The sequence below is a fragment of the Pogonomyrmex barbatus genome, unplaced genomic scaffold (assembly GCF_055798465.1).
Source record: "Pogonomyrmex barbatus isolate J1 unplaced genomic scaffold, ASM5579846v1 scaffold22, whole genome shotgun sequence".
Lineage (NCBI taxonomy): Eukaryota > Metazoa > Arthropoda > Insecta > Hymenoptera > Formicidae > Pogonomyrmex > Pogonomyrmex barbatus.
Window position 1 is genome coordinate 1866001 of NW_028297119.1, and position 26115 is coordinate 1892115.

Here is a 26115-nt window from a genome sequence, read left to right on the forward strand (position 1 = left end):
ATAATTTTATTATATCTATCACATTTATTAATGATAAATTCTTTAATTGATACAATTAATGGAACAATATTAAAACATGCGAGTATTTCTCTGGTCATCCCTGCAATTTAAGAGGATTCGCATAAATTAAATGCAACAGCATTAACGGTATTTCTGTCCTGCGAAAAAAGAAAAGTTCGCAACTTATCGCGGGTTCCGCGAAGAGATAAAGCGATCGTCGCAAAAAAAAATCCAAGAAGGCGAGTGGCTAAAGTTTTTCCCCTTCACATCTCCTCACTGGCGAACGATCGCGTCAATTATGTGAAACGCACATAATGAAAGCGCCGTCGTGAAAACCAGTTGAAAACAAACTCTGAAAGGATCTTGGCAACCCCTAATCAAGTCCCGTTTAATAAAACCGGGTCCGTGGATCCCCGAGTCTTGCACCCCCGGTGTCATGGAAGGAGTGAGGGTAAAGAGGAGAGAGAGGAGGGGAGGGGAAGGCGAGCTCAGCTAATCTGACTTTGATTAAACTTTTAGCGACACCGAAAAGGGTGGCCGGGCCGATAGAAACGCGTGCGCGGGGCGGCCGGCGTGTAAGTCGATTTTTATTACGTTCCGTCGCGCATACATTACGTGCGACGCGCGGTTAATAGGTTTATCGACGCCGTAGGATTACGATAATAAAGTTTTTCGATGCACCGAAAACCGCACCTCCCGAATCTGTTACGTTCGTCACGATGTTTCGCCGCGCTCGTTCACGCGTTCGCGGTTCTTTTTCTCCGCACGCTGTGTTCGTGTTTAATATTCAACATCTTGGCACGTCGCTTCAAGGTATCTTCTTATATCTATTTCCAATATATAGATTAACTTTAACTTCTTCAGTTTTAATTTATTTTATCTTATATTTTATTTTATATTTTTTTTATCTTAATTTACTTTTTATCTTTCTTAATTAACTTTTAATTTACTTTTATTTCCTAATTCTTAGAATAAAAAAAAAGTTAAATTGAAGTTAAAGTTAATTTACATTGGTGAAAATAGACATTATAAACATAATTGTCATCTATAAGAAATTAATGTCTATCTTGCGACGACGTTTAACTACCAATAATTTATTTCTTCTTTTTTTCTTCTTTAATCTGATCGAAAGTTGACTTCGAAATAAATATCAATGATACAGAAAAAGAATTATTATGTAGTTACAAGTATTTAAATAAATAATCAATTTTAACATAGTAAAAATTATATATTTGCCTGATTCTTCTATCATTCATGGTACGACTACGTCTGATTGTCTTTCTCTCGAATAACCAAAAGAGTTCCTAAAAAAGTCTTTTATTAACTTTATGTTGTAATAAACGCACAAGCTTTCATAACGTATATATTAATTTCTAAATTGTACGCTATAATTTAAATATATGAACTATAAAAAATTCCTTCCAGTATTTCACGTTAATATAAAATATCACGAAAATTTCTTGATTATAAAATATATGTATCTTTTTCCGTCAATATGAATATACATTTTTGCAATCTCATCTGTGTCATCATTGCACAAGTATAATCATGATGTAAAGATGTTTAATTTAGAGATAATTTTCAATTTTACTTCAATCCTTTCTCTTTACGCGATAATTTAAAATAACGTTCAAATTTACGAGAGTAAACATGACCGTACTATTATTATCGTACGTGCACGTGGAGAATATCAGTCACCGGAAGCGCATTATTCTTCAGCGCGCGACCTACATCCAGAAGATACGTCGAGCAAAGCGGCACGAGCCAGCTGTAATGTAATCGCGATTTCGAAGATACTTGCGCGATATGACACTCTATTAAACGCAATTTAAGCGTACGTATGCCGTCTCGTGTGAATCATTTGAACTTCAAATAACTAGTGACTCTCCCTGCCGTTCCGTCAACGAAACTGAAGTTAAGCGTGCGTGTAGAATATGCCAATGTAACGCGCGTTACCGAAACTGCAGGTGGTAAGCGACTACCGATGGCACAGTCGGTAAATGGAATAATTCTGTCTCAAAAGACTTTTGAAGCAAAGCTTGAGATGGATTTGCTAAGGATTCAAAGCGTGAACGTAGATAGTCGAGAATTCAAATCTCCCAAAATTTAAAAAAGAAAGTTGAAATAAAATTAAAGTTATGATATACAAAATTTAATTATTTTTTTTATTCAAAATTAGAAATGAAGAGATATTCTAAGCTTTAAAATAGCCAAAAATGCAATTAAAATGATTAAAATATTATCATTTATGTTAACAGAATTGATAAACTCTCTCTCCTCAAAAAGAAATTCTGGATATCCATACAGCAAAGTAATATATAATTTTGCGATTTTTCACTTAATATATATATACATATATATATATATATATATATATATATATATATATATATATATATTGTATTAAAGTATGTTGATCAATTAATAAATGATAAATGATTAATAAATGATGAAATACTTATTTTAGTTCGCTGTCACCCGATGTTTTCTCTCCTTCATCTTTCTGCTCTCTTCATTTTCTTTACTCTTTCTTAGTTGTTTCTTCGTTCTTATACTTTTCATTTATACAATATAATTAACAAAAATACAATTAATCACGTGCATTAATTATTAAAAACACAATGATTACATGTGACATGCGCTTTGTTAAATCGTGACGAAAAAATGGTACAATTTTCTCAACGTGTGTTTTGAAAATTATTACTGAATATAAAGCGGCATCATAAATTTTAGCAAGAGTCAAATTTAACAACAAATACTAATATGTCAGATTAATTACGATGATAGTTGATGGAACGGATAATTTATAATTCCCATCCTTCTGATGAAGAAATATCGACTTAGATAAATCATCTTCATGTCGATATACTTGCGAATCAGTCACGCGTATTAATTAAATGCCGGTATATTAAGCCGATTGTTATAATCACAAGAGGATGATCGCTTAATCGATTTAATGAAGATCTCATGCCAACTGTAATCGTGTTTCGAGAAGAGTGACGACACGAATGGCAACGCGGTGATATTTGTATACGAAATGATAATGTATCTAACATAAATAATGAATGCTGGTTATTTTGTTTCGCTACTGCAAAATATATAAAATATAGAATAATAATAAAATTGATAGGAAGTATGGAAGTAATAAACAATATAAAATACAAATATCTATTTTTTGTATTTTATATTGTTTATTAAATAAACGTGGCAATATGTTTCTATAATTGTTATCTCTATCTCATTCGTCGTTCTTTAAAAAAAAAAAGAATTTCTGGACATATATAAATTTATAATCCTTTTTTATACAAAAAAGATATAAGTAAAGTGTAAAGGGTGATTGAAACGCGGCGGGATCATTGAATCACTTTATTGTCACACGCCATTTCTGGCATCGGGGGTATCTCTTATCAGATATATGATACTGAATACAAGTCACTAACGCTTTATACTTAATCGTCTCGTGATCTCTTGCCGCGAACTCCGTGAGTGAGACAATCAGCTCTTTACAACGTGCCTGAGAGGGAGACACAATATTAGTAATTTAAGGAAACGGAAATGGAACAATCGCGTCGTACGACATAAAGTGTTATCTCATGTTTCTGATTTCTTCGACGGGTGTTGAAAAAAACGAGAGGCAGGAATAAATGGAATTCACAGAGTTTTCGGCCGAGGTTATGCGAAACGTCGTCTAAACGTACTGCTTAAATTCTTTCGTTCTTTCGTAATTTACGTTTTTTTTTCTTTTCTCCTTTTTGTTCAATGAAAAAAAGACACGCATCCTCTAACGCCCGCTCTCTTCCTTATATATGTTCTCTTCCTCTCTCTCTCTCTCTCTCTCTCTCTCTCTCTCTCTCTCTCTCTCTCTCTCTCTTCTCTCTCCTTTTCTCATTCTCTCTCTTTTAGTCTATGTCTTTTTCTCGCCCGCTCTCTTATTCTTTAGGAAAATAAATTCGGACGTGTTCACTGATAACTTAAAAATGTATGGGTTCTCCTGTCGTGATTGCATCTCAAGCGACAGGCAACTTTAGACATTTTGATATTCTCTTTCTCTTCTATTTTTCGTTTTAATGTTAAGATTCATTAATTGTTTCGTGTTCTTATGACCGACTCGTAACTCGTTCTAGAAAACATTGGACAAAATGTTTGAAAAAGTTTACTACTTTGATTGAAAATCGTGCATTTGGAAAGGAAGTACTGTTGAAGTATCTAATTAGGACAAATGCGCGCCGCCGGTGCGATTCGAATGTCATCCATCGATCATTTTCATGATTGATCGACAAAATGATGATATACTACGATCTAGTCATTTCCGGTGCGTCCGGACATGAAGTATCGTCGGAATACGAGTCGTTTGTGAGCTTACGCGATAAGATTACAAGATCACTTAAGTTACATTACACTTCTCCCATCTAGGATTTACAGCTCGATATATCTCGGGATGACCTCTTCCTTTCTCCATTTCTTCTTTCGCTCGCACGCACACACACTCTTTCTCTCCGTTTCTTCCGATTTTCTCTCCAGTTCGTCTCACGCGCACGCACACCCTATCATAGTTGCAAAGTTGTTCTAAATTGGCTTCCTAGATTTGACAAAAGTGGTACCCCTTGGTTCTCAGGCATTTTCATACGCGTAATATTTCTTCTTTGTCATCTTTTGTTACATCTTCTCCATTTTTTTTCTTTTTTTTTATCAATTATACGTCCCCGATTTTGCTTTAGCTTCTACTGATCGAATCGACAATAGTTTCTCGGGGTTTCACCCCGATCTCTTTCATTGAGTTAATTAATAATACATAGGTACAAAGTCGGATAATAATTTATATTCCGTAGTTTCGTAGTTTAATATCATATGATGTGTGTGTGTGTGTGTGTGTGTGTGTGTGTGTGTGTGTGTGTGTGTGTGTGATGCGCGTATCCGATTCTAGAATTGCATGCCTATGTACAAATAGGCATGGCAAGAATAGAAATCGACGTGTGCACTCTTCGCGCTGTTTCTCATGACAGATCGACGATCCTAATCGAATAGCATACGAATTGTATTAGTGTTATTACCATAGACAACATCCGCGACGAATGAATTTACGTTACTTTCGTTACTCTCGTAAATTTCACGGCACGCAATTTTTCTTGATCCGAAGAACGACTGCTTCGACCACTTTGACACTATTCTACTATTTGCAATGCGCATAATCGTGTAACAATTGCGTATTTCTCAATTTCTCAAATCGCCCGGCTACTTACGCGAGTGCAGTCTTCACAAGTTTTCGTGATACAAATTCTACGATTTCTCTCGGCTCTAAATGTAATATAACAATTTCAGTGTCAATCAGTTTTTAAACTTGTCGAAAACGCAAGAAACAGTTCACGAAGAGACGAGTGCCGAATTAATTTCGCGAAGAATCTTACAGCCGTTCGTAAACGACGCGTTACAAACCGAAGAGTTACTTCTCTAGTGTAGTCTTGTATATTTTATCAGTTAACTATTACATAATTTTATACTTGTGTATATGTTGTCCCACGATCTTGATGAGTTCGTGCACTTGCAAAATATGTACTTAGAAATCAGCTTATAGTAATATCTTTTTTTTTTTCACAGTACTTTACATATACATCTCTTTGTCTTCAGATAGAACTCTACTTTTTTGTCTTTGTTTTCTCACGAGTAAAAAAGCTTCTTTCTCTTTGCCTCTAATTTAAGCATGTTACAGATATGATAAGATACCACGCTTTTATACAATTCCCACGTTCCCTAAAGCTCGATCGGTTTCCCGATTACGAGAAAATTACGTTATCTACGATTTATCGTAAACAATCGGATTATCAGTGACATCTACATAGCTCATCTGTAAATTAACAATACTCGTTATCTCATTCGTCAAACTCTAAGCTAAGTCTTACGTCATTAACGACGGACTGCATGTATTTCGATGACAATTCGATATAATCTCAGCACGCATATCAAACTCCGCACTTACATTATTCGGTCTTACCTCAAAAAATCGCGTTGCAAATCGCATAGAAATATTTGAGACAGCAGAGAGCGGAAATGCGAATGTGAATGAGACAATCGTTTCAAATTGCAAAGTAAAATATTACACTTGATCACAATCATAATAAAAATTGTGATAAGAAAACATTAGTGACGTACAGAATCTTGTGATTTTAATGATTTAAGTAACGTGACGCAAATTATAGACATTTTCTAGCACATTCGAATTTGTATCTCTAGTAAATTTTTAGAATAAATCGAAGATTTACAAAAATATACGTAATATAGTCGTATATATTGAAGCTTCCATTCCATTTGTCAATTTTATCAGTAATATCCAAGGAGTACCTTTCAACTATACAGTGATTCGTAAATGTAAAACATGTCACATAAAAAGCTTACTTCGTAAATGATTAATAAGATTCACAAAGGGAAAATTCGCGCTGATTTTTCCAATTTTAGTATTCGCTTAATGTGTCGATTTGCAAAGGTGCATTTAAATTACATAAATATTAACGCAAATCGCAATAATGTCTAAAAAATATTGAAAACTCGTTTCCTTTTAGATTTTCCCTCATTCTTCCAAATTTCATGTATTATAATTAAATTGAAACGTTTACCTTTTACACGGAGTTTACACGCCAAATTTTATAAACTTCAATATACAATATTTTCTGTCTTACTTTCTCTCTTACTTTCACTCCCTCTCTTCTCTCTTTCTTTCAATCTCTCTCTCTCTCTCTCTCTCTTTCACACAGGGCATAAATGTAATTATATACTAAGTCACAGCAGACGTGCATGTGCATGCTCGCTGAATGTTATCTTCGCGAGTGTTCGAGGTTACGCACGAAGAAAGATCGAACACATAGCACGATAATTAAGATATAAAATTAATGGCAAGCATTTTTATACGCGCTTCTTACAGAGATTTACAAAGCCTCTTAAATATTTAGTGGCATTTCACTGTTTTTTTTTGTACAAAAATCAGTACGAAAGAGAATTTTTGCCGCGACGCGTCCCGTTTACGCGAGTTATATGGGCGGTTTGTTTTGTCAATTTGTTTCAGAAACTGGTTTTTATACGTGAATAAAATGTTCAACTAAAGCTTACAAACGAAACTAATTCGTAACTGTTCAAGAGATACAGTTCTTCATTCTAGCTTCGAAATTGCTAATTCAACGAAAAGATTCAAACTAGGAGCAGATCGATTTGTCAGTCTGCTTCTTACTTGAGAAATGTGGTACACATACCTGCTCCACATTTTCTACGTCATAAGAATTGTCTCATTCTTTTGGACATAGATCATATTAAACGATGCTTAAAAAGCCGAGTAACACGTACTAATATGATAACCAACGAATGTCAGTATTCAGAGAACAAATTGTGTAATTAAATATACCAGTATACATTCTAATTATTCCGACTCTAACTTAAAAAATGTTAAATTATATAAAGTTTATCTAATTAACGAAAAATGCCGAAACTATAACGACGATCATCGTAGAAATTGTAAATTAATAAGAATATAAAATAAACGTCAGTACTCATTCAAACCTGCGCGCACATTTCGCAAATTTTCATATCATCATGTTATTATAATATTTACATTAAATAATATACGTTCTGAGGGTGACATTTTCGACTAAAAATTTGACAACGATAAATGTCTTTTCGCCGATCGTTTCGGAAATCGGCATTTAGTACTTGAACTGTCCTAAATTATATACAAAGTTTGGAAATGTCTTCTTCATTTTGGATACCTCAACATTTTAATTCTCTCTCGCGTATCGATTAAATGAAGTCCTTGGACCGTTTGTGTTACTTCATATTTCTCACTATGTTTATGAATTTCTCTTAAACTCACTTAACCACATTTAGATTCACTAAAAACGAGTGTCATTGATCGCTTCACATCTTATTTATCTAGTACACCACATTTGAGTTCACATCTATCCCAAACTTGCTCGATTTAGTTTGTTTTCACTGCAAATAAAATAAACAAATGTATTATAAATCATGAACATATATAACATCTTTTATGAAATATTGAATGATAAAGATTCTCTTTACGTAGATGATGTGAGATTTATGCATATACTATCATTATATTTATAATTAATCCGCAATGTCAGAGAATTTTACCATTCAATATGTCATATATTTTGATTGCATTTTGAAAACATTTCAAGAGAATACAAGAGGATACATAGGACTCCGAATACGGCACAAACTTACCTTCATTTACTTTTCGCATAATTTTTATATCGTTTTATATTGTTACAAATTTAAACATATATGTATTAAAAACTGTCACGATTTACTATATTTACAAGGAAGTCTGAACGAGTTATGAAGAGAGAATATTGTGCAAAGGTCGAAATTAATAATGTGATATATATACCAAGCAATATCTATAAAAATCGTTCTTACACAAATACAAGGAAAGATATAAAAGATAGGAAACTTACAAAGTGCAAATAACAAATTCAAGGATTAATGGAAATCGAACTTTCTTTTGGTTCACGTTGAGTCAAATTTCACATAGGCGGATGCATATCCCTTCTACAAATTCGGAAAGGTAAAATCGATGCACACAGCACGGGCAACGAAGTTTCGACCGCACACGCGATAACGTAATCTCGTGTCGTTTCTGTTAACGATTCTACATCGTTACTTCGAAGCCGCGTGAAAGTATTTCCATATAGGACAGGCATTTTCAAAGAAGAAGAGGAGATTTCTATACAGAACGGTGGAAATGAAAAGATATTGGCAACAACAAATGTGTATCAAGATTTCACATGGGTACTTGAGAAAATCAATAGAAACTTTAAATATTTCCGGTGGTACGAGCGATATCGCCGTACTTGATCGTCAAATATTACTATACAATAGATATTGCAATCGTACCGGCGCATTTTTATTACCGCCTTTTATGTACCCACGTTAAATCGTTGTCCAACTATCTACGAACGATGCCTTGATCTCAGTGCGTACCTAAAACTATCTGGCGCTCCGGGAACATGGCTGCTACGTCTACATCTAGTCTACATACAGACTAGTGGCTCATCTGATATGTCGTACATGATATGTGATGTACTAGTGGTGTTTCTAGAAAGACATATCCTTTCATACGTTCTCTCACTCTTTCCCGCGTTCTCGCATCGCCTTTGCATTGCTTATATATATATATATATATATATATATGTGTGTGTGTGTGCGATATATATGTATATCTCTCGTTTTCATATTCCAATCCCGCAGAATTTTCGATTATCCGTACAATCGCATCTCTCGTATCGTATACTCTCTTTGTAATGTGTTCGTTAAACTGACTTTACCGTATTCAGAGCCGAACGTCACTCGTTAAGTAGCTTTAGGCTTCGACATTAATAGCCTACGAGGGATACGCGTAGCGTGCATAAGATTCTTTTCTGTCAATCACAGTGAGAAGAACGTGTAATATTATGATGGAGAATTATCTAGATGCTTCTTTCAACTTTTATATGGTAGATGTAGTTGTAATCCGAACTCTCTATCCTCTAATATATTTATTTCATACTACATGTGATATCATCGATCGATGACCTTATGTCACTTAAGTTATTAAAGACGTTTATAACGATTCTTCCACATATTCTCAAATTTCTAATTGTTTAATCAGTTAAAGTAAATGTAACACTATCTTGTACATCAAGACTCGTGCATTTCGATATTTCCTTAATGATAAAAGCGACGAAAAGGTGCACCGCGATAGGAGCTCGAACTCAATTGTGGTTGTTCTACTTTGTCTACTGCAAGAAACTCAAAGATCTCCTCAATAAATACGTATAAAAGGAATATTTTGGTATGCTCTTCGGGCAGTCATTCTTTTAAATTTTAAAAGAATCGAGCGACGTGACCGAAGATCGACGGGACAAAGCAAGGGATGGAGCTCCACTGACCAGGGCTTGGGTGTCAAACAGCTTGTACCATCCGAACACCATCTGACTGAGGTCCAGCTCATCCAATACGATCTGTGCAATACCCATGAACACTTTTTTCCCCTCTATTCGACCATAGTCACCCCATACTGTCACCTGGAATCATATATATGATACTATTGTAAGTAAACTGTAAGAATAAAAAATTAAAAAAAGAAAGAAATTTAAAAATTAAAAAAAAATTAAAGAAAGAAATTCTTTAATCTAGAAGAATATAACGATAATGATACGCGTACCTGTAATATACAACCACGGCAGTTTTCTTTAAAAGCCAATAATTGTTGGTAGAATGGATCCAACGTTTTCCTGGCCATCATGGTTTTCGCTTTTTCTATACATCTTTTACCATTCACCAAATACAGCTTTACATAAGGAGCTGAAATAAGAATTGAAGCTAAGCGTTTCTGCGTCACTCATCAGCAATCGTGAATTTTGATGAAGTTTAGCCAACCTGGTATTATCTTGCTGCCTTGTTTCGCTTTAAGGTCTTTGGCACGTATGACCTCTACTTCAAGGTAACCCTTCGTGTGGCTCAACGACAGTTGAATCTCGCCGAGGCAACGAGCACCCAGTGCTTGCCTCCCGACCACTTGACCTGGTCCAAGATCTTCGATGAAGTCTCTCAACTGCCCTTCGCCTGCCATTCGCAGACTAGGAGACCAACTGCAGTTTTCAAAATTATACATTTAGCAAGGAATTTAATTACAATTATATCATTTGGGATGAGTACTACGGAAAATATGATGTATGATTCAACAGAAATAAAAGATGTCGAAAAAGAATGAAAATCTGGCTTATAATGTTTACCATGCGAGCAATGGAAAAATCAAAACTATGTTTTACAAGTTTGTCCTCTTTTTTCTTTTCCTCTTGCTCGCACGCTAAATGTATATGAGCGAAACAACGATCTTGACTGTTCTAAACGCGACAATTTAAAATAGAAAAAAAAAAGAAATAAAAGCGCGAGAACTGCAAGCCGAAAATTAATGTTATTCAAAGGAATTCTCTGATACAATGAGAATGCAAAGGATAAAAATCATAAAAATAATAAATTCCGCAGGAGCGAGGGACAATTCTCGCAAGCCTTCGACGAAAGTTGTAAAAGAGAGAGAACACACCTCATTCAGTTTGAGATAAGAAGAACTCACGCTGAAAGTGTAGTGTTAGTGTATAGTGAGTAAATATATATTATACACGTGGAAAAAGAGATTATACAGATAAGATTAAAAACATACCAAACTGCTAACATGCATTTTAATTTAAACTCGCAAAAAGAGAGGTACCATTTTAAATAATTATAAATAACAGTAATCAGTCGGTTCTCTTCGATATATATATCTAATCGAGGAAAAAATATATAACGAAAGCATATACATTAGATAATTGCAATTATAAAAATGCAATGTAGAAACCGTTTTTACATTTTAATATAAGTGTGACTGAGTACTGTTTTTTCGCTCACATTTATCTACTTAGCATGCTTTACTAAAAAATCTTAGGAATAGAAAAATTAATCAAAAAGATTTATATTAACTTACACTTACTTGTCGTTGCTACGCTACATGTCGTTGGGAAGATTCACGTTACTAAAGCTAAGCGGATCTTTTCAAAAAGTTTTACTATAAATATAGATATCCGTGTCGAGTATACATAGCGCCATTCTTAAAGTCGTTTATTAGTCTAATAACTAATTGTACTTAAAAATTAGCTTTTGCAATGTCTTAAGAGATAAATCTCAAAAGAGATAGGCCTCTTTTGTGAAATAATCACACTTAATAGTATCCTCAATTGTTCAAGATATATTGCTATAATGATTTTACGATACCAACAATAAGAGTACGATATTACATATTTAAGTATCGGACAAATTCATACAAATAAAAATTCACACATCGTATTGCATCCAATCACTTCCTCCTCAAAGTTCCGACCATATTTAGATACAAAATATCGCTGCCAAGGAATAAGATAACGTGTTAGCGAGGTTGTGACTCGTAAACGTCTTATGCCAAACCGTCATTTGCTTACATCTTACAAGTCACGCAAGGGCACATACCTACATTCAATATACTTTTAATTGTTGAACTGTTCCCTCGAGCTGGCACGTAGGCTCTAAAAGGTATACACGCTGCACAATATTCTACGATATGTCAAACACACTTTATGAAAACGACAAGAAATCCGTAAGACAGAGGGGATTCAACTTCCAAGAAACGTTGATATCTCAATAAACAATATATAAACAATATATAAATAAGTCGCTATATATAAAAGACAATGGATCATACAGAAGTATACCAGAAGTATAGGGAAACCATCGGGAAGACGACGAGAGGTCCTGCAAAGACATTCTTAGGTGACATTCGGTATATTCACAGAGTCTTTCTTACCATGTGTGGGTAGAGAATATGACTTCGTGACAACGAGATATCATTGACATATAATAGATACAAAAGTGCGTGTGTGCGTGTGTGTGTGTGTGTGTGTGTGTATATATACATATGTGTGTATGCGTGTATGCGTTTGTGTGGGTGTACGTGTATGTTATATATATATGTGTGCAACGGTGCTCCGAAGTAATGCGGTACAATCATTTGCCACAATCAAGCAATTAAGCCAAGACGACAACAACATCGATAATAGACGACAATATTTTTATGGGCACTTTCGTTTCTGGAGCAGGGATGAAAGAATGTCGATAGTAAGTGAAAGGAGATAGAAAACATAGCAGAATATAAATTTCAGCCACAATTCGTCGAAGACTATATCTCGTATAATACATATTTTTTCCTCGCATAAGATTGGCATACAATAAAACTCTACTCTACTCCAGTATGAAAAAAATATTACATTTTCCTAAAATAATTATCCTGATTATATGAATCATTATTTAATTATTATACACCGAAAATTCATTAGACTTAAAAAAGGGAGAATAAATAGGTGTGAAAACAAATTCGTCTTGCAGTAAAACATGAGGTATATGATATATAAACATCAAATTTCTGATTTTCATATATGGCTTTCATATATAGCGCTTAGTTTAATTTATGATATATCGAAAGAGGATCTATGCTTAAGAAAAATTATGGATAATCTGAATTGAAAATTGATAAAAATTAAAGAGGTGTATGAAAAAAGACATATGAAAAAGCGTATGGCCACAATTACATAATTGCACAATTCAAATCATGAATGTATTGTTAACGTATCTTCAATCACATATTTGAAAATTTAATAAACAATATGGAGTGTTTATGATGTTCTGTGTGGATAGATATTGGCACATACAAGAAATAAGGAAATTAAATCAGCAGAATTATCTTTATCTATAGAAAGCAAGATTTATAAAATCTATGAGAAGATTCTATAACAATTCATTGTCATAATTCTTCTAATCGCATTTATGTAAGTCCAGAAATTTTTTTTATTAATAATTCAGAGACCAATGACGTTTTAAAAAGAACGTCCTAAGTCCATCTATAAAATATTTTGTAAACAAACTTGTTTGGGAATTCCGTAAATGACAAAGAATAAGTCCTTTTTGGCTAAAGAATGAAAAGACAATAAGTTAGCACGTACATTGACAAATGATAAATAAGCTGCAAGTTGTAAACATTCGAAATAATAGATTCATTAAATGATATTCACAAGCAAATAATCATTAAGAATGCTTAAATCTATGGTCACAATCACGCGCATTATTGCTCATAACTTTTAAGAGCTTTTTAAAATAAGAATCCACACGCAACACTAGTATATTAAATCATACTTGTTTAAACATTTCATTTAGACTTTTCTTTAAACTATTTTGTCATAGAAATCAAAAGTGTGTTTGAAGTATATATTTTAAGGACTTTAATTTTCTAAATCGATATACAGAAAGAGTATCGCAAATAAAATCTATTATTTCTGCTTTATAATATTTTTATAATATTTTTTGCTACTCTTCCTTGATAACAGATTAATCAATAAATTCCCTTTCATTTTATACAGCTCAGCTACAACTTACAACTTATCTCGTTTAATCAAGGTACACGTGGCTTACAGAAGAGTAGAATATAAGTGAAACTGCAGAAAAACAGGAGTTAGCAGAACCAACATCAGATGACAGAAAAGAAAAAAGAGAAAAGAAAGAGTGAAGAGAGAGAGAGAGAGAGAGAGAGAGAGAGAGAGAGAGAGAGAAGGAAAAATTATACATTAGAAAGAAAACAGAAGAGAGAGTGAGAACAACAGAGAGAGAGAGAGAGAGAGAGAGAGAGAGAGAGAGAGAAAGTGTGAGTGTATGTATCAGGAATCTCGCGCTTCCGCTTGCAGAATCGGTCGCCACAGGTGGAGTCCATTACTTACGAGCTTCCTTCGGAACTAGAGATCGAGTTGAGACTTCCGGCGATATCGGCTGCGGATCCTGCCTGTTTGTCAAAGCGCTGGTAGGCCGGCATGATCTCCTCGGATCGTTGGATGCTGCTCGGCGTGCTGTTACGTTTCCGGTTCGCTATGCCGGCACCGCGTGCCACGGCGCCGGCGCTTCCACCAATGCCGATGATCATCCCGCCGCACTCTGCGTTGTAAACCAAACAAGAAATACTGCTAAACTATTGTCTTTCACTAATATCCGCGTAGTAACTGCAACGGTCTCCATCGCTCTCTCATCCATCAGGTGTCCAAGGGGGCTGCCGAATTGCCGATTATTAATTTAGCGCGTTGCTGCACGCGCAACGATGGAATCACAAAATAACAAACATTTTCAGCATGTAAAATATTTCTTGGCTATTTCTATCTCTCTCCCTTTCTCTCCTTCCCCCTCTTTCTCTCTCTCTCCCTCTCTCTCTCTCTCTCTCTCTCTCTCTCTTTCTCTCTCTCTCGTGCAAGCTTCTTCCTTCATGCCCTCTTTCCTTTGTTCTCTCATTTTTTTTTATTCGATGTCTCCCTGCTTGCTTTCCAGAAATAATCTAATGGTCAGTGGTAAAAAATGCAGAGCTGGAATAAAATCTTATAACTCGAGAAGAACTTTGAATTGAATCTTATGTAGATAAAGGAATAGAAAGGAATATGAAAATTTATTGAAGTATGATAATTAGAGTGAAATATATAACGGGATAACATTGCACGGGTATGTGCATTTGACATCAACACAAAAATATATTTAATCTTATAATTAGTGCCCTTTAAGTTTTGACGTTTCTCGTATCATAAGTAATAACGCAATAATGTTTGCGTAAATTATAATAGAACATTCCTCTTTGGGATTACTAAATGCAAACAAAATCGATTGATGGATAAAAAAAACATCACTGACAATTTAATAAGAATTTGTTGAATAGCAATAAATAAAGCATATTTACAAGAGAATTTTCAGTCGTCATTTGATATAGTTTATCAATTTTCTTTCTAATAAATTTATAGGCTGTCGAGATACAAATTTTAATCGTAATTTAATTGTAAAAATTTAATCAGAAATAATAAAAAATAATGTTTTTTTATGTATAATAATGTTGTATGTAAAATTTAATTAACCGAAACTTTAGTAAAATTATTTATTAATTTATATCTTTTATTTTCAATCTTCTACTTTCAGTGATTATTTAATATATTCTTTGGACGCCTTTGAACACAAATAATTATGCATACAATTATATATGTACACATACACTTTGTACATTCATAATTTATACAACATTAAATCATAAAACAGAATAACAATTGTCAAATTAGTACGTAGTAATGCGTAAGATTAATCCGGTAATGATCTATCTGATGGCACATTCAGCGATGGATTCATAATCAATAATATTGCGCACACACACACACACGCGCGCACGCGCGCGCGCGCGCGTGTGTGTGTGCGTGTAACGTAAATATGCTCTGTAAAAGCATTGCAACGATTCAGGACATCGAAAAGTCAAAAGCCGTGTGAGTAGCGCACTCTCACCTTAAGCACGTATCAACAGCGGCTTCTAAGAAATAATTAAAAAAAAAAAAATAACGTATTACAGGTGGCCAACTTACCTCGATGCAATCGAGAAATTCAAATTGACCACGCGACGATCTAGATTCAAAAGCTGCATAGAACGGAACGATTATAACGTGACACACGGTGCCGAGACACTATTCTAGAGTCACGAAAAGGCGCCAGCACAACTATATTTGTGCAACTAGGATATGAGTTTCCTGATCTGCGTGACTCGCGTCGTATCGGAAAAAAGTGCTACAATAAAAAAAAAAGTACTGAGGATTCTCTGCATGGATTCTGCATCTCCGGTGAAATATCAAAAAGGAGGCAGACAATTTGACGCGTATCGATTACGGCTAGATTACAGCCCAGGAAACTCGTGCGAACGTTTCTCTAGAAAATAACGTATCAATGCTACGTAGAAATAGCATCTACGATCTAGAATAACGAGAAGGAAAGGAATCACCTCGTGACCATTTGTAGAAACGTGCAGATTCGCAAAATACTTTCTCTCTTCGACTGTGTCTGGAAGAAAAAAAAAGAAAGAAAAATAATACTAGACGCGTACGAGGATCCTTTACGAATCCGCCGTACTAGAGCCGATTCAATTTTAGGTAAGAGAGTATTTTCCGACAACAATCACGAGAGAGACTCGCACGACTCCGACTAAAGCACGGCCTCTAAAGAGTGATGTGTGATGTGTTTCATTGTTGCTGAACAACGGTGTTCATCGGTAGGGTCGAACGATAGCTCTTGTTCTTCCTATCGCAAATCCTCCTGCAACGTGTACTCACATTTCGTCGAAGGCTTGATCCAAATTTATAATTAATGGGACTCAGAGTATACCTGAATAAAAATCTCTATCAATGCGTCGCTCTTCCATCCGCGGGACAATCTCTATTACACGTATCGCCGATTAATACTCGTCGATACGATGGTCTTCGCGAAAAAAAAAAAAAAAAAAAAAAAAAAACACTCAGAATTCATTGTCGCGAAGGCGACAAGTGAACGATGGTGAACGCGCTCCCGGCCCCGCTTGTCGATCGCTCCCGCGTCAAATGCAAAAGTAATGAGGAAATTAAAGCGAAAGAGAGATGAAAAAGAGAGGAGTTTTCTACTGAGAGAGAGCAAGTCGGACCTGTCCCCGTCGCCGCTCCCCTCGCCGTCGCTGCTCGCGGAGCTCGGCTGCCGGCCGCTTCTACCACCGACCGCGTCCTCCGGCGGCAGGACCTCCTCGCTCCTATGAACTGTAAAGGACGACTTCCCCTTCTTCCCAAAACCCAGCCGCCGTTTTCGTCCTTCCTCGCCCACGCATGTACCACCAACAGACGCACGTGGTATGTTATGGATTTTGCGTGACGTGATATAGTTTTATTGTTCGTTTCGTTTCGTTTCGTTCATTCGTTCGTTCGTTCGTACGTACGTACGTTCGTTCGTTTGTTCGTTTGTTCGTTTGATTCATAGTTGCAAGTTGCGGTAGCAAGAGCAACAATTGTTATGAGCGTAATGTCAGTTTATTGAGTAGATTTTACAAGAGTGTATGTAGATTTTTCGTTTTTTTGTTTTTTTTTTTTTTTTTTTTTTTCATAAATATATGAGAGTATCGGTTCGAGTTTTTTTTGTTTTTATTATTTTGTTTTGTTTTGTTTTGTTTTGGCGAGATCGGTCCAGCAATCGATGATGGTGATCCGTGTGGAGTGTTCCGTGAACACGAGCGCGCGGGGCGACGATCGGCCGCCGCGATGAGAAATCGTGCAGGTGGGTGCAGATCGATGACGTGAATGGTCCCCCAGCGTCGAGAGGTGGTTGGTTGGTAGAAGTAAAGTGTGAGTGTGTTCATGTCGAAGAAGAGGCGGATAGAGATGAGGAGGGATGGCGGAGAAAACAAGAATACAATTAGAATGTACATACTGTCCCGCTTATTGGGTTTTTTTGCTTGTCTACGGTATGCTCTTGTTATCGTTCAAATCGTTACCCATCGAATCAAATTGTAATACAATCCGCGCGGTCGTAATGACCAAGACCCGTGAAATTGCGAAGAATAAGGTATAACGGATAAAAAATAGCTGGCGAATAGAGAGATGGAACACAACGCACTCGTTATATTATTTTCGATTTTGCAGTTAGATTATCTAACTTGGTATCTTACATTTGTAATTAATCATAAAGTGTTTCATGATTAAGATTGAGTGTGTATGCTTATGCTTTTAACAAACACGCGCATGCTTTCATACGATTGCAATTCTTCTTTAATCATGCATCGTTGCGATATTATTTTTTTTGCTCATAATTTTTTTCCTTTATTTATTTATGACGCGTCATCGAAAAATTTATATTATATGTTTTTCAAATTAGTGAATATATCTTCGGTAATAATACATTTAATAAAAATACGTTCATATATCGATGACATATTTGCATGATCCTCATATACGTAGCGAGAGCACACCGTTGTAATCTACACACTAACGATGCTAGACTACTCTATTCTAATTTACGAAATATCGATGTGTTCTGAAGAAAACGATTTCCTTTTCACTAAAGAGAGAAGATATAAACGTCAGAAAAATAGAAAACTGTCTAATGTCGCGCAAGACGGTGTCATACATCGATCAAACGTTCTAATATCGCGCACCGGGAGACGTTACTCTTTCATCGCGAACGATCGATCTTTATGAAAAATCATGACTACGTATAACACGTAGAGACTATAAACGCAAACTTAATTAGAAATGGCCAGTGTGACAATGTGTTACCTGTCGCGGATAATTGGCTGGTGCTGTTGCTTTTCTTGCCCAGACCTGCCTGGTACTGCACTGCGCTTCCGCTACTGCTGCCGCTTCCGCTTTTACTACCTGGCGAGCTCTTACGGCCTCTCCTCGCTGTGTCTTCAACATTCAATGCAATCGTCGTATCGCTGAAACTACCCGTGTCTGCGAAACAAGGACACGTATTTGTACAGGTATAGAATTGAGCTAGCGTAGCCCGAGCGCGTCAAGTGTAAAAACTGTGGTAGCTCACGTTTCTGTGTGATCTCATACGCTGTCTTTCGCGACGCATTTTGAAAATGAGAAAAGGAAAAGATGAAGCCAGCTTGCGTGAAAAATGGAGTTTTACATTTCAATTCAATTGCAGATTTTCTAATTATATGATATTAAAGAACTGTCAAATATATATATATATATATATATATATATAAAATATAAAGAGCAATGCGTGTCCAATTTTTGTTGTACTATTAAACGACAGGGAGAAATGTTCGTGACTGCAAACTCAAAGGAAACTTTCAAAACATGGACGTATGTCCGCAGCTTATTAATTACTGTTGATTTCAAACAAGTTCGTGACTAATAAATTCGTAACGAAAATTTACGTTATACTTCTGCAAAGTTCGGTCTTCACTGTTTCGATATATATCACGATGTCATGACAGTAAAATTGATGCCTCTTATAAAAAAATACACTAGCAAAAAATTCAAGTTAGACGTCAAACCAAATTTTTGTCGAGAAACAAGATGTGTTATTGATTTTTATAATATGTAGTGTAAAAATCAAATTTAATTGTCGAAAAACTTAATTTTAGTTCAATTTAAGTTTAATTTTAAATAATATAGATACTTTTTTAAAAATGATGAATAATTACATTGATTACATGATTACATTTATCTGTAATAATAAAAATGATCGACGTAGAATACAGAATCTTGTTATTGAATAATAGATATTGTTTAAGATAACATTAGCTGTCTTGTCAATCCTTGTAAAGAATAGCGTTAGTTCCGGTCAATGTAAACTTTCTCTCTCACCTTTCTCATCCTGCGGTACGTCGGCATTACTGAGACTCCTGGTGAACTGGCTTCTCTTGTCGTGCTCGTCGTGCCCGTTGTCGGTAACCTGGCGTCTGGACGTCTTCTCGTACGAGCTCGACTGGCTGGTGTACTCGCTGCTTTCGGGCATGGACGAGGAACGACGATTCCGAGCGTCGTCGTCGTCGCGACGATCGGCGACGGCAGCGACGACGTCGACGTCGTAAGCGGATTTTTTTCGGGATCGCCGTCGGGAGGACGAAGGCGGCAGCGGCGGTAGGAACGACGACGCCACACCGGCGACATTGGCAAGCGGCGACGTTTTCGTGTTTTGTGGGTGTTGGTGGTGATGATCGTCGATCCGTGGGTGATAGTTTTTAGCAGTGTCGGAAGTAGCGGTTTGGGAATCAAAGAGACTCGAATTAGCGTTACCAGGGCGGGGTGCTCGGTTACGGGGCCTACGCGGATCGCACGGGCCAAATCCGCAGTTCTCGCTGCACTGGCTCTCGCTCTCCATCGAGTACTCGTAGTACTCGAGGGTGTCGCTGATCGCCACGTTCCTCTTACTACTTCCCTGCGGTTGTTGATGCTGCATCTGCTGCTGATGCTGCTGCTGCTGCTGATAATGATACTGCCGCTGCTGCTGCTGCTGCTGCTGCGGCTGCTGCTGTTGCTGCTGCTGCTGCTGCTGCTGCTGCTGCTGCTGCTGCGGCTGCGGCTGCTGCTGCTGTTGCTGATACTGCTGACTCGGATGCCGCTGCTGTTGCTGATGGAGCTGCACGAGTTGCTGCTGACGCTGCTTCTTCTCGAGCATTTCGAGATCCCTAGCCTCCGGACAGCTGCTGTTCCGCCTACGATATCTATGCTTCGTCTCTAACGATGAACGCCGAAGTTCGTCACCCTTCCGCGATAGCGATCCCGACCTACCTAACTCCGAGGAGAATAGCGCTAGCTCACGACACTCCGGGCAACTACTCTTACGCCTAGAGCGCGACCCGTGTCGCACCTCGCGACTCGAAGAACGTTGCGACCCTGACCTAACTAGCCCGCGTGCCATCGGATAGCTGCGATCCTGATATCGAATATCCTCGTGATCGCATCTTGCATCTAAGTAGCTACCACGATCTTGTTCCGCGTCAAAGAAGCCCGATCTAACGCCGTCATTCGTTCTAGTGTCCGCCACGTAGCCCGAAGTACGACGGAAATAATCGGCACCGATTACCGTCTCCGACGAGCCGAACTCCTCGTCGGAGTTCAGCACGATATTCGTTCTGTCCTCGTCCCCTTGCGAGCCGTACATTCGCAGATCTCTGCTCTCTGGACAGCTGCTGTTTCGTCTGCGGCGATACATACGTCTGGTGCGGTCCGCAATCGAGCTCAGATCCTCGTCCGAGTGTAGGGTCGGGGTGGATTCCGTTCGTTGGATCGTCATCAGTCTCCTGTTCTCCGTTAATCTCATCTGAGTGTCTTTAGCCCGCAGATTCTCGTAGTCACCTGTGCCTCCCTCTCGACTGCCTCTTCTGCTTCTTCGTCTTCGTCTTCGCGGCACAGAGCCATCCTCGTATGTTTCCTTCTTTCCGGTGTGCGTACTACGATACTCGTACTCGTCGGACGGACGATAACTGATGTAATCGTTCGTTGTGAATTTTCCGTCGTCGTCGGACTGTGCGTAACGTTTTCCTTGAATGGCACGAGAACGTTCCGTCTCGTCGTGAAAATACTCGTCCTCGTACATCGATCTGCCGACTCTTAAGGCACGAATGCCTTCGTCTAGGTAGCCAAACTGCTTCTGCTTGTAATCCTCGACTTTCTCCCGATCTACGAATTCCTTGTCGTAATCGGCGTCCCAATTTTCGCGATCCTTGTATTCATCCTCTCGATAGGAACAATCAATTGCCGTTCTTCCGTGAGATCGCAAGACACTTTTCACGTCCTTTGACATCCACTCCATGTTAGCGGCATCATGCATCTTGGTGGACCTCGCGAGAATGTCTCGATCGTAATTTTTACCGGACGACAGAGCCTCGTCAATGCTGCAATAGATATGATCACCCATCGAATTACGGAGATCATTATCCACATTCCTGGTTCTCGTCTCTGAAGGTATATCTCTGATGTACGAGGAATCATTGTTCAAGTAACTTCCGTCGATGTATTTTCTCTTACTAGTGTCCTCCTTGTCCAAAATATTCCTGAGATTAGTACGATCGTTGCCACTGAAAAGATCACTATTGTCCGTTAAACGGGAACCGTATGAGACTTGATAATCGTCGGCCTCGGCGTTCTGCTTGTCGAAGTTCGGAACGTAAATCTCCGTCTCACCGCAGCTGAGTTCCGAGTCGTATCCATAAAACGGCTTGTGGTCCTGATCGAGTAGAAAATTGTAATTCGTCTCTTTGCTCGCGAGACTCATAGGCACTTTGTCGTCACCGTTAGAATCGTAGTAGGACTTGCTCTGATCGCCCAGCGCCGGTATCTTGTCACCGTACCCGGCGTCGCTGAGAGAGAGATTCCGCTTGAGCTTTCTCCTGGCCGTCCTGAGACTGTCGTCGCTGAATATGTTGCTCGAAATGCTCTCGTACTCGAAACTCTTGGCCCGGCGCGATAGCAGACCGACGGCCCCTGGCCTAGTATCGAAACGATCACCGTATGTATCGTGCATCACGTCGTAATCGAAGCTCCTAGTCTTAGCGGACAAAAAAGACCTACGCGGATGCAATCTAGCGTCTATGTTCCTAATATCGAAATGGTCAGGGAGGTCGGTCGTATCTCTCGAGATAATCGGTCGTCGTCCCGTCTTCGTCCCCGTTGTTTTCATCGTCGTCGTCGTCGTCGTCGTCGTCGTCGTCGTCGTCGTCGTCGTCGTCGTCGTCGTCGTCGTCGTCGTCGTCGTCGTCGTCGTCGTCGTCGTCGTCGTCGTCGTCGTCGTCGTCGTCGTCGTCATCGTCGTCGTCGTCGTCGTCGTTGTCGTCGCCGTCGTCGTCATCGCCGCGGAACCGTCGCGTTCACGCGACGACGTGTCGGACCCTCCCGCGAGATACGGCGCTGAATACTTAGAGCGAAACTTCTCTACAAAACGATCGTTAAAGTCGACCCGGAGGCAATCCTCGACGTATATCGCCGGTATACGATTCTTAGCGCTTCTACTAGCTACGAGTCTCTCTGGCTTGAGTATGTACCCCTCGGAAACGCTGTACTCGCTGGTCTCGGAGCTGTAATATCTCAGCATGTTCTCGTCGACGGTCTGCGATCTCGTGAATGGCGTATGCATCTTTTTGTACAACGAGCGTACCACTGCGGACTTGCTCCGTACGAGGGGATACGGGGTGGGACACTTGCTAGGGTTGCTTCTGGGCTTGGTGAGACAATGACATTCGCTGCAGGGTACCCTAAGTTTGTGCCTGCGCCTATTGCGCCTAGGGGGTGGGGGTATGGGGGATGTGGCACCAGGTATTAAAACGTTTTTAACTGTCGGTCTGCAAACAATGTTTTTCATATAGAGAGTTTAGCGCTCTTGCGGGAACAACCAAAAAGTGAGCCCATTCCGATTTTCATCTTCTTTCTTTTTTTTTTTTTCTTTTTTTGATTTCTTTTTTCTCTTTTTTTTTTTCTATTTAACCGCGTGTTCGCGATCGATCGAACGCATATCGGTCATTAATATCTCAAAATTCGACTCTGTCGATTCGCCGAGAACAACGGGTCGGCATTTCAGAAGAGGCAACGCGGCGATCGATGTACTTCGCAATGCTTTTTCTTTTCTATGACGCGTCGAGACACAACTACCTAACCGTTCGACCAACGCCACGCACTGATCCCTGCTTTCTTAGAATGGGGCACTAATTAAATGGACATTGACACGGTGCATAGGAAGTGCAGTCTAATCGCTTCGTAAAGAAGGCGAGGAGGGCATCGGAAGACTGACACGCACACAAGCAGGATGTGAAATGTGCAACTACAGGATATCCATTTAGTTGACAATGTCCATTTAATCCAGGGATTCTCCTTAATTCAGAAGGGTTGAGCTGATGAGAGTGCCACTTTTTTTCAGATTTATCAATTTTAATGTATCATAATGTCAAAGTTCAAACGTATAACAATGCGTTCTAATGTTGCAGCGATAATGTATTCGAGACAGCACACTCGATGCTCAAATCCTCCATCCTAACCGGGATATTCTCTTATATCTGCGTTGCTTTGCACATTGATTGCCGCAACGTGAGGTTGTCCGTATGGTAAAATAACGGAAATTAATTATGAAACTATACTCACATTAGTGTTCTCGATCCACGTGGTCGTTCCGATTGTGTACTAAAGGCACTGCTCGTTACCGAAGCTATGCTCTCCATGTCAGAATCTCCAAGATCGCCGAGTACGTCTTTGTCAGGACTTAAGTGCCCCCTCCTCGGCCTGTGCATTCTGTGAGCGTGACTGTGTGGCAACGTTAGTGGATCGTGTCCGATTGAAGGAAGATCCGAATCCGAAAGGCCGCTGTAATGTCTTTCCCATCCTGAGAATAAAATATAATCAATTATTTAAAATATAATAATATATATATAAAAAAAAACTAAAAAATTAAAAAATATATATGTATTACATGTGGTTTATTTATTAAAAGAATAAGTTATATATATCCGTTGTTATCAGTTGAAATATTTATTTCCATTTTTCTTTAATTTTTCTGACAGAATCGTTGAGAAACTTACCTCCCATACCTGTGCTCCTGTATATCGACTGCCTGCTGTTGCGATGCCTCATAAATCTTGCCCGTTCCTCGAAATCTTGCGCTACTCTTTCCTTCAAGGCTGCCGGGATTTGAGGTAGCTGACGTTTCTTCGGCGATCCAGTAGGTGTGGCGGTCGCCGATCTCGAGCCAAATCTAAAGCAGAGCAATGGTAAATCTACGTTCTAGTTTCTAGTTGTAATCTAGATAATGCCAAAAAGTGTTTTCCTGCGATATTTCATACCTCGTCGTATGAACGTATCCGTGCGAGTAGGGAATGGATCTATGCTCGGGTGGAGACAAGGAACGATGACCGGTGGGACTTTGAGACCTCCCTCGGTATCTGACACTTGGAGAGTCCATAGGTGCCGCGCTGTGCGACCTATGACCCATCATTCCCCGGTGGATCTCGTCCTAGGACACGATATTTAATAATGTACAAGAACGCTTCTTAATAAACATTATTTAATAACATATACACCGATATCTTATGTAAGTAATAAATATTTATAATTTTTTTTCATTTTTTATGTTCATATTTTTTTATGTTCATATAATTGATTAACTTTCACAAGCCATTTTCTCTCTTAATTAAAAGTTGGAATCAAAACTCGAACGCTTTCTTTCTCCGTTTCTTTCTCTCATAACTTCTAAATCAATTTTAAGCACCATTATGATTATTGTTCAGTTCAAAATTAAAACCAAGCGTTCTCGGACATTTACCTTACGATAGGTCTGATAACTCGAGATAGAAGCAGGCTGGTCACGAGACATTAGGGCTGCCCTTTTGCGTCCCTGAGGCGACATATCTCTTCGACTCCGATGCTCGCCATCGACACAGAGCTCCCTTTCCGGCGGCGGGCTAGAATAGTGGCTGCTCCAGCATGCGTTCATTTTTTTTTTTTTATCAATCAGTGAATGCTGCGTGCCTTACAATATAAATGGGGCGAGTGCTGTGATCTCGCGCTAATCTCAAAATGCATGCGGCCAGGATGGTGAGGAAGCAGAAAAGAAAATGTTCAGAACGCTAGGAGCAAAAATGATTTACGGCGGCATCGAGGACGAAATCAAAATGTCGAAGGAGAAATTTTATAATCCACAAAACTTCCTCAATCATTGATATCTCTCGAATTTTGTTACACTTTAATGCATAAGATTTAAAACGTGAACTCGATTCGACTCCTCGGATCGCAAATTGCAAGTGCATATCTTTTAATTTGGCGCGCAGCAGCCCCAAGTTACTCGGCAATGCAGTCGAGCGTTTTCTTCAGTGTTCTCAATCGCGGAGCTTTCGTTGCCAAAAATGAGAGTACGCGCGATAAAAAAAGAGTGACTCGCCATAAATTAGAATATGCCGTATAAGTGCGTTCGATGAGTGCCAAGTTTGTGTAAGTATTGCACGTCGAAAAGAACGACCGCGCGAGAAGTGTAAGATACAAAAGACCTAGAATAATCTTCATCTTTTTTGGCAACGAAAAGTAACGTGTCGATAGACAGAAGGCAGAAATTCGAAAATTGGACAGACCGCAGTCAAAGTTTTGAAAGAAAATTCAGTCCACCCCGGCCGATGCACTGCAATGCACTAAGCATTCTAGAAGCCATGTCTCGTCGCGTCTAGGAATTAACATATATAATATGCGTATATGCAAGAAGCAATGACAGCATGAC

At 38.4% G+C, this 26115-nt stretch overlaps 1 protein-coding gene across 4 annotated transcripts in view; it reads right to left on the reverse strand.

Annotated features, from left to right (window-relative positions):
* Positions 1–3352: 3352 nt before the first annotated feature.
* Rim (Rab3 interacting molecule) overlaps positions 3353–26115 on the reverse strand; it is a 68696-nt gene continuing 45933 nt past the window's right edge. The window contains exons 15-26 of one of the 4 annotated variants that reach the window (XR_016139570.1): positions 25171–25321; positions 24692–24861; positions 24431–24603; positions 23997–24234; positions 19728–22354; positions 18678–18854; positions 14319–14529; positions 10420–10631; positions 10205–10344; positions 9930–10064; positions 8983–9096; positions 3353–7971 (exon numbers count right to left, since the gene is read on the reverse strand). Coding sequence is in view for 3 of the 4 variants with exons in the window: in XM_089078358.1 (XP_088934484.1) it covers positions 9858–10064; positions 10205–10344; positions 10420–10631; positions 14319–14529; positions 18678–18854; positions 19728–22354; positions 23997–24234; positions 24431–24603; positions 24692–24861; positions 25171–25321 (4306 nt within the window). In the remaining variant the exon portion in view is untranslated. Of the gene's footprint in view, positions 7972–8982; positions 9097–9160; positions 10065–10204; positions 10345–10419; positions 10632–14318; positions 14530–18677; positions 18855–19727; positions 22355–23996; positions 24235–24430; positions 24604–24691; positions 24862–25170; positions 25322–26115 lie in introns of those variants that run through there. The other 3 variants (XM_089078361.1, XM_089078360.1, XM_089078358.1) reach the window with 3 other exon arrangements.